Source organism: Benincasa hispida, chromosome 11 (genome assembly GCF_009727055.1).
Source record: "Benincasa hispida cultivar B227 chromosome 11, ASM972705v1, whole genome shotgun sequence".
Taxonomy (NCBI): Eukaryota; Viridiplantae; Streptophyta; class Magnoliopsida; order Cucurbitales; family Cucurbitaceae; genus Benincasa; species Benincasa hispida.
In genome coordinates, this window is record NC_052359.1 from 32,033,979 (window position 1) to 32,055,081 (window position 21,103).

A 21,103-nucleotide genomic window follows, 5' to 3' on the forward strand; every position below is an offset into this window, starting at 1 on the left:
TTTATATTGTTAAAATTAATTAATATATAAATATTAATTTTATAATTTATAAAATTATTTCAAAATTTAAATTATAATATTTGAATTTAACTACTCCAGATTCATTAATTAATTAACTATATATTAAACCATAATACTATTACTTAATTGATAAATTATACATGTAGTTAATTAATTATCATTATAATTAATATTTTATGAAATTATTTTTTTAATTTTTATAATTAGTTTATCATTGATTAATTATAGTCTATTATTTTATAATTACAAAATGTTATATTTATTTTTTTAAACTGATTTTGATTGTTTTATTAATTAATACATCATATTTATATAAATTCATCAAATTGATATATCAAATTATATAATCAAGTAACTTTAATTATTAATTACTCATTTTACAAATATTTGTAATTAATAATTTAATTAATATTATTATTTAATAATTAAATAATTAATTTTGCTCAAAACTTTAAATTAAATTTATTGTTTATCAATTAATTTATCAAAAATTTATAGAGTTGTCTATAATTAATTTTATAAATAAAATACAAAACTAATTTGCTACCATAAAAATTTGATAACATTATCGTGTACAACCAAACACGGTCATCCTTGATTTCCAGCTAGACAAGGAATGAGAGAGGGAATGGAGAAGATTTTTTCCCTGTTGACTAAACGGGGATGAGGATTACATTCTCTGACCCTGACCCGTCTCTGCCCCAATGAATATATATACTAAACTAACACACATATGACATACATATAATAATCCATATCCATAATACATATAATACCACATTATATATATATATATATATATATATATATACTATAAAATTCATAACATCCACCGATATTTATTTTTTACTTTCCTCACTTTAATACATTTTTAAGATATGTATATTTTTAATATTTAAAATTTTTATTACTTGTTATAATGTTTAAATTGAAGGTTAGATTTGTAATATTTAAAATTTAGAAATTATGGGGTTAAATTTTTGAGTATATCTTTACACATAAAATAATATTGTTTTTATTAGAAAAATTTATAATTTTTTATTTGAAAAGAATGCACTGGAAATGACCCATTTGACTAATAGATTTTCATAGATTGAGCATAAATTATTTAAAAGTTGTTAAAAAATTAAAAAAAGAAATGAAAATTTTTCTCTACTAAAAATTCGATCCTCATGAATTTCCTGTCCCGATCCGCGTGAGGAATTTGCAGAGATGGTGATTGAAATAGAGTGCGGGGATGGGGTCGGGGAGAACTTCCCGTCCACGTCCGCCCCGTGATATCTCTATTCCCAGCAATCTTATTCTTAGGCTTTTTATTCCTACCATACTTAATTCATCTACATATTTAAAACTTTAATTTAAATTGTCTTTAAAAGTGATTTTTAACCTTTTAGAATTTATATTATATGTATCAAATAATCTAAAAACAGGTTCAGAAATATATAAGTGGTGGAGTTAGTGAATTGGAGAAGGGGATGATATTTTAAAAATAATTGGAATATTATTTATTTATTTATTTTATAATATAGCTAATGAGAAATATATAAAAATGCCAGCGTGTGGGGCTGGAAGCTCCGGCTCCGGCCATGGCGGTGACGGAGAGCCACCATCGTCGTTATCAAGCGAAGCAAGTTCCTCTTTTCCCCTTACTCTCTCTTATCTGCTTCGTTTCCATTTTTCTCGCTCTCTCGGTATTCTACAAAACCTCCGTGACTCCACCACCGCGTCAGAGCTTCCAATTCATCAACGGCATTAGATCCGGGAGATCCAAGGCGGCTGGGGGAGGCTCGTGTGATTATTCTGATGGAAGTTGGGTCCGCGATCCGAATTTGAGAACCTCCACGTACGACCACACCTGCAAAGAGATATTCAAAGGCTGGAACTGCTTTGCGGCGAACAAATCCAATGCGCTCGATATCACTAACTGGCATTGGAAGCCGAAGCAATGTGATCTTCCACATTTTGATCCGGTTTCCTTTCTTGAGAAGTTCAGAAATACTAACATCGGTACTCTCTTGGTCTCCCTTTTATTCATGCTGCAACATCTTTCCGCGTATTGCTATGTGCTTGTGCTTAATTGTTATGAAGTTGAAGTGTTTGGCTTGTAGTATAAAAAGCAGTTTGCACTTTATTAGTTAAGCGTAATCAAGTTCCTGAGCGTTGCCTAGTTGAAATTGCCAAATTGCTTTGTGCTTGTGTTTAATTGTTATGAAGTTGAAGTGTTTGGCATGTTGTATACAAAGCAGTTTGCACTTTATTGGTTAAGCGTATTCAAGTCCTGAGCGTTGCCTAGTTGAAACTGCCAAATTCTCTTTTCGTTTAGCAAAAGCTACAAACGTTTCTTTTCATAATTACAGTTCACAGTTAACATGTAATTGGTCTCTGGGGCGAATGTGGAGAGTAAAATACATCAGTGAAGCTGGCGGGTTATAACATCTTTAAACTCTCATATGGTGAGCTTGAAAATTTGGTGGAACTTCAAATGCAGGACCTTCTATTCTTACTTTAGTTCCATGTTAGTAGATGGTACATTTGATCTTTTATCTGTATTCTTCACATATTGAATGCTTTTTTATTTGATCAGTCTATGTCTGTTATTGTGCTAGATATGGACTTTATGAATGTTCTGCAGTGCAGGGTTTGTTGGCGACTCCTTAAATAGGAACATGTTTGTTTCACTTTTTTGTTCTCTGAAACGTGTGCCTGGAGAAGTGAAAAAGTGGCGTCCAGCTGGTGCAGATCGTGGATTTTCATTTCTGAAATACAATCTTACTATTGCATATCATAGAACGAATATTCTGGCACGATATGGTTGGTAAGTAATGTAAACATCGAACTTTGATTTGTTGTTTGCCATCAATTCTTATATTGTAACCATCAAGCTTTTCTGTTTCCTCATCACCTTTCATCCGTTAGGAATTAGGATATTCTCCGCCCTTAGAAAATTGTTATCAACAGAGAAGAAAACTGGATAGATGAGAAGGGCTGAGAGTAGCTGGTCTTAGGATTGTTCATGAATACAATGTTGTTATGTATAGGAGTGGCAAATTTGGAATTGACTGTTTTCCTGTGAGGGACATTAAATCTTCACTTTTGTCATAAAGTGGATTTTGTAGGTTCAATTTAATGAAGCAACGAAAATAAGGAAAGTCAGGATTATCTTTTTCTCCATTGGCTCTTTCGCCCAGAAAATGTTGGCAGAAGGTCTTAGTTGAGTTTGTTCTGAAGTGGGTTAATGACTTTCCTTCTTCTTTTATACTTTTCATTCTTTTGTGCAAATTTGTTTCTTAACCAAAAAAAAAAAAAATAAAAAATAAAATAAAAAATCGGGAAGTCGTATGTGTTTGAAGAGCTTCATGCTCAACTCTGTTCCAAACATTTATTGTATAAAAACTCATTTAAACAACGTGTCTGTAAGCCCTATACTACTCTCACTGTAAAAGCTTTTAGACATTTTTCAAGCTGTTTTTATTTTTATTTTTATATTCTTTTCAAGTACATGTGTGTTGTATAGAGGCCATTGATCGGTTAATTTGCTTGATTCTCACTTCTCACATTTGCATTGTACTTGTCTTTTAGAAGTTCCCTGGCGGTTAATAATTAACATTATCTGTTCCTGCTTCTATTTGAGTCAGGTGGTCAGCTAACACTGACGGTGGTAACTTAGAATCTCTGGGATATAAAGGAGGATACAGAGTCGATGTTGACATTCCAGAAAGTTCATGGATAGAGGCCCCAAATTTCCATGACATTTTAGTCTTTAACACCGGACATTGGTACTTACATTTGTTTTTCCAATTCCTTTCAGCTATCATGCTATGACAACAATGATTTATTTATTGTACAATTTAAGTTGGGGGGATGGGGGTCTTGGTGATGGAAATACATACACGATTCCGACTTCGCGGAACTTGGTATAATGAAGAAGTATGATAGTGTAGGAGAACCACATCATGATAGGACTAAGTTCTAGTAATCAAGAACATTTTGTTATTGAAATTATTTCCATAAGCTCTTGTGATGTTTTTATCCATCTGGATAGCAGGAAATTTCAACTGTTGCAGTCGAAAGAATTAAGATGATTGGACTGTACTAGAATGCTGTTCATATCTTATATTAGTCCAAAACTATGTTCACTTCTTTTTCAATCTTCGTTTTTTTTTTTTTTTTTTAAATATTTCCTTTCAAATTCATCGGCTATCAAGTTTTCATTTATTTTGTAGATAGATAATTTGAACTTTTTTGTTTGCTTCAAATAGGTGGTGGGCGCCTTCAAAATTTGATCCTGTAAAATCACCCATGCTTTTTTTCGAAAAGGGTTTGCCTATCATCCCTCCGGTACCTCCTGATGTTGGCTTCGATATGGTTCTGAAATATATGGTATATAGTTTTTTGTTTCTTCTTTTGGATTTCAATTTGATCTGTCAACTTTTCTCGAGTCTTGACTGTGTGAGGTAAACTGTCAACTTGTTTTTAGATAATTTTCCTAGCTAGAAACTTTTTAGGGGACTGAGTCATGTTCAATTAGGTGTAAACATTTCCCCTTATAAATTCTAGATCACCACGAGTTGTTTTCAAGTCGTAGTTTAATAGTTTAGATAAAATTTTCACCTCAAATTCATAACAATTCGATTTTCTGGCTCAGTAGATGGAGGGGCAATGGACTGCATTGTTTACCTTTAAGCCTTGATGGTCGTATCTTCGATATAATATCAAATATCCTAAAAACTTCCGAACACCAAAATATTTTATAACTAGATCGGTAGTTGTGCTATTGATTTGTTGAGATGTGCATAAACCATCGCCTTGTGCTCAATTAGGAGTTGATTATGAACAATCTTTGCTGTAGAGATATAAACTATCAAGAAACTGACATTGTACAAAACAAGAGGAAAGAATTGTGCTGTATCTCATTTTTGTTTTACCATTTTGTGAGTGATCTGTTCATCATAGATATCATATGTGGAGCAAAAAATGCCAGCTGGTGCAATCAAATTCTTCCGTACGCAATCACCTAGGCACTTTGAAGGAGGTGACTGGTACCAAGGTGGTTCTTGCCAGCGGCAGCAGCCTCTATCTCCTCAACAGGTGGCCGATTCAGATTTCGTTTCTATATTCTAAGAAATCTTAGACTTAAATTTAGGTTAAGTTATAAAAATGTACTCTTGAACTTGTCAAAAGTTGGAATATTACTTTTCATGAATGTTTCAAAACTACTATTTATATAATTTTAGAAGGAAATTGGGACTTAGAATAGTGTAATGGTGACCTAGAACGAAAATGGATTGCCACACCGTCAAGTTTGCCACCACTAAGTTCTACGTCCCACTTTACGTTCAAAATTTGTAAAAAATTTCTACTCAAGTGTAGTTTTGAAATGTTTACGAAGTTCCTGGAGAATATTATTATGTTACATTTGATACATAAGGCAAAGTTTAAGGGTTTTTTTTTCCTCCCCCAATTTAGCCTTAAATTTATCATTCTGGGCCTCTTCCCATACTTTTCCTTAATGAAATGAATTGTCTCAAAGTTTAGTTTTCCTTTTCAGGCCGAGGATCTGTTCTCGCTGACGAATAACAGAACCAATGCCGAGGTTCGACTCGTAAATGAGCACCTTTTCAAGGCCCTTAATGGAACTAGTTTCCATATTTTGAACATAACTCCCATGAGTGAGTTGAGAGCAGATGCACATCCTGCCTCAGCTGGTGGAAAGAAGCACGACGATTGTATGCACTGGTGCTTGCCGGGACTCACCGATACATGGAACGACTTGTTCATACAGCATCTATACAACATTAGACGTTAATATAATTTTCCCTTAACACCTTGAAATTTAATTCTTTTTGATCTGTTACAAGTGCTTTTGGGTCGTATATTTATTGAAACTTTGTAGGATTGAGGAGAAGGATTCTTCCCTTTTTGCGAATTAATTTTCTCAACTTGGTTATCAGGTTTTAAAATTTAGGATGCTCCTCAATATTGTTGGTTATTTGCAATGAGGAAAAATATTGAATTCATGAAAGCTTATAATTAAATTTGAATATTGGAAAAAGTTCCATTCGATAACCATGCTGTGTATAGTTCGAGGGTGGCTTAGTGATTAAAGGCGTGAGATATTTGGAGACACTCTAAGTCTTTGGTTCACATGTTCCCTAGTGAAAAATGCAGGCTTTCGTTTGATAATCGTTTGAATTTTTATTTTTGGCTGATATAAATTTAAGCTTCTTATGAGCCTAATTTTCACCTTTTTAATTTTTTTTCATAAATGTTTTTAAAATCGAAACTGTGTTACTTATGAATTTTTTTTTTTTTTTTTTTTTTGAAGTTGAGTTAAAGAATTCAATTTACTTATCTTTTTTTTAAGTTTAATAAGTTTTTATTTATTTATTTTTATTTAGACAATTCTAAAAATAATTAAAACCATGAACATTAATGAGTAGGAATGGATCATATATACGGAAGTTGTAAATAGAGAGGCTTAGCTTATTTGGTAGAGAATTTGAAAACAGAAATTTGAAAATAAGGGGTTAAATAAAAACTGAGTTATATTTTATGTTTTCAAATATGTATTTAGTAGTAGAATTCAGAAATTGGATTCAAATTTAAACAATTGCAAACTAGTTGTAATTATCCATTAAATATTAGTTGATAATAAACTATTAATAATTTATTTATGAACATAGTTTATGTTAAAAAAATTTTAAATTATTATTTTGTATAATATATAATTTATAGGATGAATTGAAAATTTTGTCCCTATAGTTTGGAAAAAGTTAGAATTTAGGTTGATAAATTAGAATTTACCCCATATGGTTTGATAAAAGTTTCATAAATAGTCCTTACGGTAGGGATTATTTAAAAGGATTTAACAAACCATAGAGACTATATATGAAGTTATATCAAATCATAGGAATTAAAATCTAAATTTTAAAACCATACGGACTAACTTTTAACTTTATCTAAATCATAGAGACTGAATATGGAATTTAACCTAATTTATAATATATTACATAATCAAAATTTTTAATTTTTTTAAAACTGAATTGAGTTATACCTTGACATATACTATATTTCTAAATGTTTAAACTTTATTTAATATAATTCTGCATTTTAAATTTTAAAATTCAAATTCTGGATGTAATGAAAACATAAAAATGTTGTTTTCAGAATGGGTTGTCTGCAAATACATATCCACTAAATTTAGTAAATTTAAAACATAAAATAGAATTTGAATTGCGAACCAAGCAGACTGTCCACCCGTTCTCCCCTCTCACAAGAACCCCCCCACTAATTTCAAGTTTGGAAATGACAATAAAAAGCTTTAAAAACAAAAAAGAAATATAGTGAGATCACACTCAATATGGATTGTCTATGAACAAATCTTACCTTAGTAAAAAAAAAAAAACCCTTGTCTCATCAAATGGAAATTTTCTTTTTCAGTACTTTTACAAACGTATGAAAAACTCCAATTTAAGGGTGTGTTTGGTTTAACTTTTTAAGCATTTAATTTTGAAAATAAGTCATTCTAAAAAAAATGACGTACTTGACAACTATTCAAAATAGGTTTTAAAATACTTTTAAAATGTATTTAAACATTTTTTATTAAAAGAGTTTAAATAATAATGTAATGTTCGAAAAGCACATTTTTTTTAATTATCTAGTTAATCCAAAAGGGCCTCAATTGCTATGACATCACATGTTGAACAAACTAAAAAAATTATTGGTCTTAGCATAACTCTCAATAGTTGCCAACCTATGGATTGTTGGGATTGGTGTCCTAATTCTTCCGGAGTCTCGTATTTTGTAAACATTGTACACATTGTTATGAATAGAATAAGAGTTATTTTATTTTGCATTTACTCATATCCAATAAATAAAGATCTATGGTTATTGTATGTAAACTTAAGCATGTATATGAGATATACAAGTGAATCATGCCTTAAGTAATAACCTAAAAAGCTCTGTAGTATAAGGATTAAGGAGGGATACCTCATCCTTGTGACACTATGGATACGACCCACTTTGTAGAGGTTTACAAGTATTTTGAACTACTACAGATGGTCTGATCCTGACCATTCATGTGGAGACATGCGAGTGAAGATGTCCTATACAAAGAGTTTGTATGAGACCAGATCACGAGATGAATATTCTCTTTATATAACACCGTTGATACTTGAGACTTACATCTCACTTAAACGACCATAGGTGACGTGACCTTAATCCTGAGTGTTTTGAGAACTCCTGCTTTTGAGGGCGGTCATTTGATTAGTCTGGATGAGAGTGACCACATTGCTAACTCAACAAGCCTACTTTTTTGGGGATTTGTCTGATTGGAGAGCTGGGAACTCAGTTACACAAGATGGAATTCACTTCTTTTCTGAAGTAAGGGTAAGTAGATAGATTACTCCCTTAAGGGCTGATTCTGGGTCTTGAACATAGTGGCCACATCTTCTCTTTAGAAGAGAGGACTCAATCATAGTAGGACTATGACTTATGTTCATTAGAGGAATCAGTGGTACTTAAGGAGTTAGATGTAACTATAGGGGCAAAATGGTAAATTGGCCTAACTGTACTTACGAGCGATTTGTGAAGGGTTATCGTATTGTTGATTGGTTGATATGGACACAAGAATATATCTATAGTGAGAAGAGTACAACTGTCGGTCTTTAGTGGAGTGCCCGGTAATTAATGGATGATGGATCTCGTGGCTAAAAAGTTACCCAGCTATTCACGTACCGTTGGAGCTTCAAGCTACAGGTCCATAAGGTCGCCTTAGTAGCTCAATGGATTCAAATTGAGAATCAGTTCTTGGGGTTAGTTTGAAGTGTTCAAATTAACAAGAGGAAATTCAATTATATATGATATAATTGGTGTGATATAAGAGATACATCAAGTGGAGGATTAATGTAAATATGATTTACATTAAGTACCATAAAATAGAAAAAGAACTATGGTTTGTATGTTTTATGAGATGAAATATTAAAACTATAGGTTATAAATATAATATAGTAAGTTGGTTATCATATTTATTATAATAAATTAATTATTTGATAATTAAATCTTTTTCTCTAATAACCAATTGAATGAGAGGTTATTAGTGGTTTTATGGTAACCGTGAGATAAAAGAAAAAAATGTTTTCCTAAAATTAGTAGTTACTTGATTCGGAAAGTTTCTCACGGACAAGGCTATCAAGTGAAAATATTTCACTAAGCGATAGTGTGTAGAGACTAAACGATCGTGGAGTTTGATTATACGATAGTTCATTCAACATATCGTAGCTAAACGACCATGTGACTTTGTCTATACGATAGGCTGCCATTTACTACACGATCGAGCATTCGTCTATACGATAGACAAATTCCTATCTCCCACTTGCTCAATCGTTTACACGATTGTTGTCCTCCAGTCTCTTCCTCAAGCTAAGTTCATACAGAGCCTACAACTCATGGATTCTCACACCAAGAATACCAAGGTAACCATATGGTGGTGTCCTCACTCAACTCGATTGGTTTTGAGGATTCGCGAAGACCATTCTTTGGGTTTGTAATCATTGTGTTCGTTGTCTTCGTGCTGGTGTTCATGTTGCACCGGTCGTTGCGTTCGAGGGCTGTGTTTCTGTTGATGCTTGTAGATTGATCGAGAGAGTTTGAAGAATGTTTCTTCAAAGGTATGCATACTCTATCCTTGATATTCTTTGTAAGCATGCTGTAATTTCAAGTTATGCATGACCTGTTAGTTTCTATTTATTGACTGTAATTGTTAGTATTCAATTTCGAATGGAATTTGGAACGATCCTTCCGCTGCTCATGGAAATCCTCATGTCTAATTTCCTTCATGGATGTAGTTCAATCAATTAAAGACACTCTCATTGAAGAGGAAATTGGTTCAAATTCTCCTCACCTTCCCATGTTGGCTCTTAAAAAAAAACTAAATAGTTGAAAAAAACAGACTTACTTTCTTTTTTCTTTGTTTTTTTTAAAAAAATAATAAATTTTGTTCAATTTGATACTTGGAGATAAGGGTTCAACTTCTAATATTTAAGTCGTTATATTCATATTTACTTTTTTTTTTTTTTTTGAAATAAGTTTTATTGTTTAAATTCCTACTCCCAAAATTGTAATGTAGTATTCATCATTCTTAAAGGGGAAAACATATACAAAAATTCTTGAAATTCAAGAGTATAAATATATATATATATATAATATATATAGACAACTAACCTTAAACTGATCGAAATTTCCCCTAGCTTTGTTGGACGGGGTGTGAGGGCCCCTCCTACTATTTTGATTGGAAAAGGCTAAGAAAAGAGAGACTTGCCCCACGGCCTGGAATCGAGAGGAATCTATCTTGCCAAAGAAAGTGGTTCAACTATTGAACGAAACTCAATAGTGTGTGGTCCCTGATTTACGTCCATTAAAGAAGGCCGTTTTTGGATCTACTTCGATCTCATAATCGGCATTGCATTTTCATGAGTTGCAAAAATGCCGTTGTATGGATCCTCTATTTACCCCCTACGAGGCGTCCCCCTTCCTTCCTTCCCCTGGATATAATGCTCTGGGTGGCCGCCCTAGCCTCCTCCTCCATTTTAAGAGTATGCGTCGGGGGAGCCATGAACCAATGTTCACCTACTAATCACAAGAAAAAATTCGTTCCTTCGCACCCCCACCCTAAGGGGTGCTTCACTCTCTACCTTGATTCTCACTTTCAGAACTTCTAATCAACAGTGCTCAACATATGAGGAAAGAGTCGTTCCTTCGCACCCCCACCCCAGGGGGTGCTTCACTCTCTTCCTTAATTCTCACTTGAAAAACTTTCTGATCGAATATTGTAAATGGTTGATGAACCTCGGTTGGACTAATCACTTCCTATTGTGGACCCGTGTACAACAACAATGCTATAGAGAAGCTCGTAACCGAGACAAGACGGCATCAACTGCAAGCTATATGTCGATCATGATTACTGCATGACAAGCCGAGTGATCTCCACTCCCCTCGGAAAGGGAGAAGCTGCATGCAGAAGCTTCCATAGGAATGGAAGGGTCGAACCTACGCATAGGGCACATAAAGACAGGGAGTGGTGACCCCTATAAGCTTTATGTGCCTACACACATTGACCTCGACGACGGTGGCTCCATATCCTGAATGTCAAGATCCTTGTAACAGAGATATGTGTGTGTGTATGTGTGTGTGTGTATATATATATATATCATCGAAATGACAATTTAATTCACTTTAATTTATTCAATTAGCATGGATATAATTTCATTTTGACTTCAATAAAATAATATTTCGACAAATAAAAAATATGTAATCAATATCAGGTGAGTGACATTATTAGTTCTTAGGTGTATTAACATAACAAAACAGAAAAGAAATAAAAGGTCAATAAATAGGAATAATACAGACAGTTTAAGGTTCATTATTTTTCCTCTCCCTCATCACATTCCATATTTATCTCTATAAATCTTGATTCTATTCACTTCCTAGTTTCAACCTAGCCTCCTCCCATATCAAAATGTGGACTCAAAAGCCTCTAATGACAGTTTACTTGGCCAGTTTCACGTTCCTCTTTTTCCAAATACATGCTCGAAACTCCACTTAAGATTACATTGCCTTACACAACAATGCTCGAGCGCACGTTGGTGTTGGTCCTATGACATGGAACAAAACTGTCAGCCTATGCCAACCAAAGGAGAAATGACTGCACCTTGGTTCATTCAAGCGGGCCATACAGTGAAAACATAGCTATAGACTACTACCCTGAGTTTTCTGGGACAGATGCGGTAAAGTTGTAGGTGATGGAAAAGCCTTTATACGACTATGCATCAAACTCGTATAAGGGTGGAGAGTGTGGACACTATACTCAGGTGGTGTGGCAAACCTCTGGGCATCTTGGATGTGCAAGGGTGGTTTGTTAGGGAAAATCTAAGTTTGTTGTATGCAATTATGATCCTCCTAGCAACTATATTAGGATTAATACCCTATGATTCTTCAATCTAAAAAAGAAAATTTACTAGAAGCACGGTCGACTTGATTTTCCATAATTATTAGAGGCACGTGAAATCAATTTTTTTTTTTTTTTTTTATCTATTTTCACATTGGTATTCTATATTAAACAATTATGGAAGAATTATCAATCGTAATGGATGGAGAAACCCAATAGTTTCTCAAGTTGAACACAATTATGAGATCAATTTTTGCTATTGTATCTTTGAAGATTTCCCAAATTTGTGTAGATGCATTGAAATTCTTTTCACGAAAGAATTCATTCATGTCTACAAATCTGATTGCTCTAAAAAAGAGTTAGTTTTCTATCCTTAACTCTACCATATTTGTATAATTCACATGCTATAAATATCTGTTGTACAGGTAATTTCATCACGGGAGGGCAAATGAGTCATTTAGAAGAAAAACAAGCAAAAAAGGAGTAAAATTGGAGTTTGGAAGCATGAAATAGGAAAAAGACAAGAAAATTACAAAAAATGCCATCGCAAGCAGCGTTACAACCCTTACGAAACGCGAAAACTCAATGATTGAAGGCAGAACACACGGATGCAAGGTAGCGTCGCGACTCTATGGGTTTTGATGGATATTCAAGGATCCACACAGACTTGCCCAATTCGTCACAGAGTTGCAACACTGCCATTACCCTACCTTTACGCTCGAGATTTGAATGCAATAAGAGTGTTGCAGTGCTTATTATAGAGTTGCAACGTTGCAACCTAAGTATAAAAGCAAAAATTCAGCCATTTGTGCAAGAGATATGATCTTCACTCGATTTTCTCTTAATTTTCTTAGCTTTCTGCATTTTCTTTCTCTCTTTTTCTTACCTTTCATGGATTCTTGCAATTCCTTGATCAAATCTTGAAGGAGATGCTACATTAAGTTAAGTAATTCTAGTCTAGTTTAGGATAGATTCTTAATATTCTTGGTATGAGGCTGAATCTTTTATAATTTCTCATGTAATTTCTTGATTTTTGTAATAGATTATTTTTGTAGTTCGTTCTTGAATGATGAATAAACTCCTATGCATTGGATTTTAGAGTCTTTGGCCAATTTTCTTTAATTCAATGAATTCTAGAAATATAAGCATGACTATGTGTTTAGTTTCTTCGGGCAACAAACTAAAAAATGCAAATATATGAATTAAGGTTATTGGGATTAATCTTGTTTATAATTATGCACGCTTAGTTAAATTCAAGAATAATTGAATTAGTAACCTAGGCTTTCCGAACTACTAATTCAATCTTAGTCAAGATCGCCTCTTCTTAATGCAAATGAACGATTAATGTGGACGCTATCAAACCCAATTAGTCTTGTCATTTAGAATTGATTGAATTGTTTAATCAGGAAAGTGAGGTTATGCAATTCTAGGCTTTTAGGTTGGATAGACTAAATGTGTAATTAACAAGAATCATGATTTGTTAAATACCTATGGGTACCAAGAAAAATTAAGAAGAAACCTAACGAGACTAGATCATTTTAAAAATCGAGTTCCTATCTTTACATTTATGCATTTACATTCCTATCTTTACATTCTTGCATGATTTTGTCAATTTTCACAACAAAATCTCCTTTTGGTTATCAATCGAATCCAAAATTGGATTAAACAATCATTAGAGCCTTAGTGGACGATCCCTTTCTTGCGATATATACTATTGTAAGTTGTTAGATTGGAGTTACAAATTTATTTGGTCCTTGGAAGTGTGATAACGACACTCATTTCTTGGCCGATCAATATCTCATATGCAACAATGAATCAAATAATGCATAAAGACTTCATTACAACAACAAGTGAGAAAAATGACTCAGTCAAAATTCCTCACAATTTGCGATGTCTGGTTTCATTTTTTTTGTTAAAAGTCTTACTTGAGGATCTGTATCTTTAAATTCTACATATTTATGTCTCTTTTATAGATTTATTCATATCTTATGGGTTTTATCCCATCAAGAAAATTTATTAATTCAGACTAAGATCAAGTACATATATTTTATCTTATGATTATGACTTTGATATGCTGCTTCTATCAACATGCTTCATATTTTGTTATCTAATATGACAAATTTGACTTCCATTAAGTCATTTTAATAGTTGAGTCATCTCATAACTCTCTCACTACGTCTGAAGTGAATAAGCCTTCGTTGGGTTTTATGTCTTAAAACTCGCAGTTTGTAAAATGATAAACATTTTCTATTATCAATATATTAGTTATTGATCTCATAAATTGTATGAAAGTCTAAATCTAATAAACTAAGACCTGAGACTATTGTATGAATACTTGAACTTTATGTGGAGACATAAGAGTGGATCGGGTTCGAGTAAATAGTCAAAATGATCTATGGTACATGAATGAGGTTGGGTACCTTATTCTGGTAACACCATTGGATGTGGCCTACTCTATAGTTGTTACAAAGAGTTGTAAAGTGCTACTGATCCTAATTCGTACATGTTATGACATGAGGAGTGGGGACGTCCTATGCAATGAGTTTGCATAAGATCAGGACCAAGAAATATGTCACTCTTACTTTATAATGCCGTTTACTGTTTATAACTGACTATTTCACCTAGATGACCTAGGTAACTCGATCTTAATCCTGAGCTAACTATGAACTCCGGTTTATTCGGGATCGCCCTTAGATTTGCATAGTTGAGGGTTGGCTCAACAGCACCGGCTCAATAAGACTCCCATTTCAGAGGCTAAGATTCGGCATAGATAGTTGGGGACATAGGTGCAAGATGGAGTTCACGTCTACCCGATTTAGGGATAGGAGAAAAGTTGTTCTCTCAAGTACTGAATCCAAATCTTTGAACAGGGGCCACATCCTCTCACTAGGCTAGAGATTTGGTTTGTGATTAGATCACAAACCAGTTGTTTCATTAGAGGATCAGTAGGGACTTGAGGATTAAGACATAATCTCGGGGGGTAAAACAGATATTTGACCCAGTCGTTATTACGAACAACCTATGAAGGGTCAAACTTGCTAATTATGGTTAAATCATGTGGACATAATATATCTACAGTGAGGGGAGTGCAACTTATGGCTTAGTGGAATGACCCATTAGTTAATAATGAAGATTAATTTGATTTAATGAGTTTAGCCAATATATCTCAGTCGTTGGAGCCTATGATTTGTAGGTCCGTGAGTCCCCTACTAGCTCGTAACGGACTAGCTCTAGAATAGCGTTGATAAGTTAATTTGAAACGCTCAAAATTAGAATTGAGGAATTAGTAATTATATGAGATATAATTATGTTTAATTTAGAATTAAACGGAATAGGAGAAATATATTTAAATATGATTTAAATATATAAAGATGGATATGTGTTAAAATTAATTTAATATTTGATATTAAATTAATTAAGTTTTATTTAACAATTAATTTATGAAATTAATTAAATTTTCATTTTTAAAATCAAAATAGATTTATAAAATCAAATTTCGATTTTTAGATAAAATTGAAAAAATTGGAAAACAAAAACACAAAATAGAAAAATGGAATTTTCCATTATCCATCACCTAAATAGCTCACACGTGAAGCATTATTTGCCTTGTCTTCTCCAAGCATGAGCTGTAACTCTTGCAACTCTTCTCTTTTCATGGTTATATGCAATATAATGGAGAGATTAGAGTGAAAATCGGGCATGCAATCTACAGAATTTTGAGAGAAAATTCGGTTTGAAGAAAGGTTCTTCAACAAGGTTGCAGTAGTGAACTTTTCTCCTTTATCCCTTGATTCAAGCTTGTTTTGAGTTCCATAACTCAATCTAGAGCACCAAGAGAATAGTGAGGAAGATCTTGAAGTGGTCTACAACAAGATATGGAGAAGATAGCAGCTGAAGATGGAGCTTTGAAGAAGTTCTACAAGAGGTATGTCTTGAAACTCACTTTTTCTGCAAAATCTATGCTTTGTATTTTGTCAAAATTAGTGAATTTGAATGCTTAAATAATCCTTATGCTTCCACTGCTATTGATACAATCCTAAAATTGGTATCAGAGCATCAAATAAGCATTCAATTCGATTTAATTTTGGTTTGGTTGGTGTTTTATATGAGAAATATGAAACTGATGCACTGATATAGTTTTCTGAGTTTTGGCTGTTTGATTCTCTTTAATTTCTCATTTAAATTTGTAATTGGCTCTTGCTTGATGAGATTTAATGTGTTGTTAAGAGTCTGTAATTTATTTGGAGTCATAAGAGTTGAAATTAAGTTGTAAATCGAAGAAACAAGCAAAGTGGCCGAGTTGTAGTTCCAGAAAACCAGCCTTTGTTCTTATCGTCGCTGAGGTTCCAGTTGCTAAACAATCATCTAGCTCCAGACGCTACACAGTGTGAAGAAAAGCTAGACGATCGTATAGCAATGGGCGCTGGTCGTTGTGATGTTGAACGCTAGACGGTCATGTACCTGCAGGAGCTAAACGATGCGTTCAATTTGCTATATGATAGCATTAAGCGATCGTTTAACTTTGACATGGGAACTAAACGATACGTTGAATTTACTATACGATGGTACTATGCGATCATTTAGCAATGATGTGCGCTAAGCGATGCGATGAAGTGCTATGCGATAGCGCTGAGCAATCGTTTAGATGCGGAGCTAAGCGATCGTGTAGACGAAGTGCTAAGCGATACGTTGAAGTTTCTATGCGATGAAACTAAACAAATTTCTTACCTATGATGCTGAACGACGTGATGATGTTTTATACGATGGAGCTAAGCGATTGGTTAGCTACGGCGGATACTAAACGATGACATGAGCGCTAGACGATGGTGTTAAGCGATCGTTTGGTTCTATACAATATAACCAAGCAATAGTTATGAAGAGTTATATGATAACCCTGAGCAATCGCTTACTACGATCGTTTATCTTTGATCGGGAGCTAAACGATGCGTTGAGTTGCTATGCGATATCACTACGCGATCGCATACCTTTGTGCGTCAGCTGGGCGATGTGTTGAATGCTATGCGATGGCATTAAACGACCATTTACCTTTTGCGCACGCTAAACAATCAAGGATTTACTAAACGATCTGGCGAAATGCTAGACGATGGTCATCATTGCTAAATGATGAGACTTAACGAGATGTTGAACATGTGCAAGGGCTACTGGTTCGACCGGTTCTCTTGTGGTCTGGTCCGATTCAGCTTTGAATGGTTCTTGGCTGGTCCGATTTAGACTTGGCTGGTCCATTTTAGACGGTTCGAGTCTGATTCAAGCTGCTTGAGTTCGTTTTGGAGCGGTTTGAGTGGTCTGGGAGCGTTCAGAAGCTGTTTTGTAATAATTAGGTTTTGTTTGCTTTTTTTTTTTTACCAAAACTAAAACCATATCAGTCTGTGTTTAATTATTTATGCATTTTATGTATGTTATAATTAAATAAATCTTGTATGTGCATATTGTATGCCATTTAGATTTAAAATCCCACCATAGGAAGCATGTTGCATGCATTGAAAGTATGTTATAATTGTTATAATATATAGTATGCATGTTAGGGTTTCTTGTATTTAATATAAATGTTATATTAAATTTGAATGCCTCAAGTATGTTATTGATGAATAACATGTCTAAAGTTTATAAGTTGTTACAAAATTGGGTTAGACATTTAAAATCCATGAACAACAGCTGCATGCTCACGTAGGTTGACCACCTGTTTTACTTGTTAAAATTTATAAAATCTAGGTTACAAACTCAACCGGTATATAATTCTATCTAAGGCTGGGATACTTAAGTTGATGGTTTACGGAACACCTCCTACCTGGGGATTATGGCCGAATTATTTTGCGTTGGTAATCGGTTTTATGAGCATACGTGAGTGATGTGAGGTAATAAAATGGTTTATCACCTAGACATCGTAGGTTAAATCAAATTATAAGAGTTATACTTGGATAAACTACATAGACTAACAAAGTACTCATCATTAAAATGACCAAGTCTAACGAGATCAAATTTCTCCAATTGTAGCACAATTTCACCCAGATAATATCCAATGCTCAAAGTTGAAATATATTCCCATTTCTATCAATTAGGCATCATACAAAAGGTTTCTTGTACTAACCATTATGATTTGATCATTATGTCCTAATACACTTACCGTTTTGATTTAAGCTTTAGTCTAACTTCATTTGGATATTTCAAAGAAAATGAGCTTAAGTTGCATTAGATTAAAGATACTTTTACACATAAATATTCATCAATCAGATTGATGATTAATTTATGATGTCAGACTTACTCTAACAATCATTAGACCACTTGGGTAAGAATGTGTAAGCCTAACTTGTTCTTTGGCTGGATCTAATCCAATGAATTTCTGGCATGAAAAGCAAGATCTTCTGACAGGTAAGATAATTTAATTCTAACCCTTAGAGAATTACCTGTAACAACCATTAAAATGATGATAATCAATTTAAATTACCAAAAACAAGTATCTTTCAAGGAGAAAAGAATTTGTCTTTCTTTCTAGATTCTTTAATCTTGAATTTCTCAGTATAGTATATATATGTGTTAATTTTTAACCCACAGAAAATTGTGTTTATTTAATGCTGAGCATATTTTTAAATAACTTTTGAAAACATGCTTTATTAATAAAACTATTCATACTCTATAAACTATGTAGTAATTAAGTTTGTAGAAATTAAATTTCTCATATGGTATTAAATTTGTACATGAATGTTCACAAGTTAGTGCAATTTCACTAATTTGCCTCGTGTTTGTCTATTGCAATTATTTACTACTGCTTTCAATGTTTCTCCTTATTTTGTGCGTTTGCGTTATTACCTCAATGATAATACTTATGCTAACCAACTTTTAGAATTCATTAAGATAAGTGCTAATTGATAAGTTTTGGGATCCTTATTGAGGAAACATTTCTTGAATTTATCATGCATGCAAGCTTTACCTCAAACCTCTTTTGCAAAATTTTTTTAAGGTAATCTCACAACTCGATTTCAACAATGAGAACCTTGCTACTCTAAAAATTTGGGGGTGGGAGAGGTTTGAGCTAATGCATTCAAACCCATAAAAATATCTTTATTACTTATATATTGTATAAAAATTAAAATAATAATAATATTAATAACAACTCCGCTGTTAGCGCAAGGAAAACTTACCTATTAAGAGTTTAGTCCAGAATGAAACTTGCTTGTAGTTGGATGATTCGCATGATGCCCATGCGAACAAGCCAAAATGAAGGTGGGTAATCAGGATCAACGCAAAACAAATAAATTATTCTACTCCAATGTCTAGGCCAAAAAGAAAAGTCTAGCTAAGATAGGAGTTAAAGTTGTGAAGGTACTTGCTTGTAGTTTGATGATTCACATGACATCCATGCGGGCAAGCCAAAACGAAGATGGGTTATCCGAATCAACACATAGCTATTAATAAAGCATATAATTGTAAATAAGAGTAAAGAAAGTTTTATGTTTATGAACCATGAGCGCATTCCTGAAAAAAGAAATAAGAATATCTGGAAATGAGTATGGAAATTTTGAATAGAAGCTTTCCGTATCTAAATTTAGGAAATATTTCTGTAGGAAGTGAATAAAACCTTGAAACTGATAGTTGATCTATGACTCCTAAATTAGGAAGCATGTTGAGTAGATAAGTTAATGCATTAAATTAAGTTGAGTTGTGTGCTGAAATTTAAATACATGCTTGAGAACATGCATTATTCTAAATTGGGGTTGTGATAAGTTGTAGAAATACAAGTTATTGACTGCTCCTTCTTTGGCATAATCATGAAAATCTAGTAGAAAATGTGTTAACTTGAGAAAAAAATCATGTAAAAAGACTATCTCCCATTTAACATTTGCAAAACTATTTATCATGAAATGTTACAATTTTAACTTCTTTACATGCAGGATTTGAATACAGAAGAATCAGAGCTTGCCAAAGGAAGATGATGTTGCAACAGATGAATGCATAAGAAGATCAGACCAACTTAATCATGCACTGAAAGTAGAATCATGCGTTGAAGAATAATTATGAAGCAAGAAGATGATAGACGCATGGGTGATAATATGTCTAATCAAGATGCAAATTGGGAGCTGATTTGAAAGAGACCTAGTAGAGTCAATGAACTGACAATGCAACGAAAACAATGGAACAATACATGAAATTAAATGCAAAGTGTGTCAGACAATCATTAGAAAGTGAAAAACAACCAAGTGAAGCCTATAAATAACTCAAGTCTCACACATTAGACTTCTCTTTCAGGACTCCCTGATCATTCTCTAACTTTTAAAAAACTCTTCATCTATATCACCATCATCTTCAACCTCTCAGGTTTCATCCCTTCTTTAAGAATTCTAGTTGAGAGCTTAGTTTTCTTCTTCATTAAAGAGATAATTCCATCATCCATTTCATCAGCACAAGTGTAGCAGCCAATCGCAAGAGTCAAAAGAAGCAGGAGACTATGACGGTAGATTGACACTCTTACTTCTCTAAATATCTATTTTTATGTTCTCTCTTGAATTTGTACTAAGATATTGACATTATGTTTACACTTAATTCTTAATATAAATCATGATCTGTATCATTCCTCATTCATCCATATGCTCACTTTTCTCCATAATGAATTGCTAAATTCTTAATGGGTTAGGAAGAGTAAATTAACATTCTCACGAGTTTTGCATAAGTGAAAGTTCATCTTGTTTAATGTATGTATAATTTCATTGCTTGAATCTATCTGATCAATTGGTTTAAGTAGAAATAACTAACTACTTAAGAGGATAAGTGATTGTGGAGATCATTAAACAAGGAAAGTAGTGGCTTTAGAAATAAAGATTACCTTTTGTCTCTTTTAACTTAAGCATGCATCTTAGATATAAGATTAATGTGGAATAAACTCTAAGAAGTGCTTACTTCATTTTATTAAGTTAAAAACATGAATGGACTCCATAAACTCAAATGAATGTTGGTAAATCTTTTCAACCCCTACTTTACTCACTGATGTTTAGTTATCCAACACAAGCTTTCTGTATTTGTGCTACATTCTCACTATCAACGCATCTCATTCCCACATTCAACGCATACTCACTCATACTCTCACCATCACTTTATCCATTCACCCTTATCTTTCTTCCATTT

At 33.3% G+C, this 21,103-nt stretch overlaps 1 protein-coding gene across 1 annotated transcript; it reads left to right on the forward strand.

Annotated features, from left to right (window-relative positions):
- The first annotated feature begins 1,521 nt into the window (after positions 1 to 1,521).
- Positions 1,522 to 5,965, forward strand: LOC120092178 (protein trichome birefringence-like 13). Its single transcript, XM_039050410.1, has 6 exons — positions 1,522 to 2,028; positions 2,659 to 2,836; positions 3,657 to 3,797; positions 4,281 to 4,401; positions 4,975 to 5,109; positions 5,570 to 5,965. Exons 1-6 carry the CDS (start codon positions 1,608 to 1,610, stop codon positions 5,825 to 5,827), a joined length of 1,254 nt encoding a protein of 417 aa, XP_038906338.1. The 5' UTR covers positions 1,522 to 1,607; the 3' UTR covers positions 5,828 to 5,965.
- The last annotated feature ends 15,138 nt before the right edge of the window (positions 5,966 to 21,103 follow it).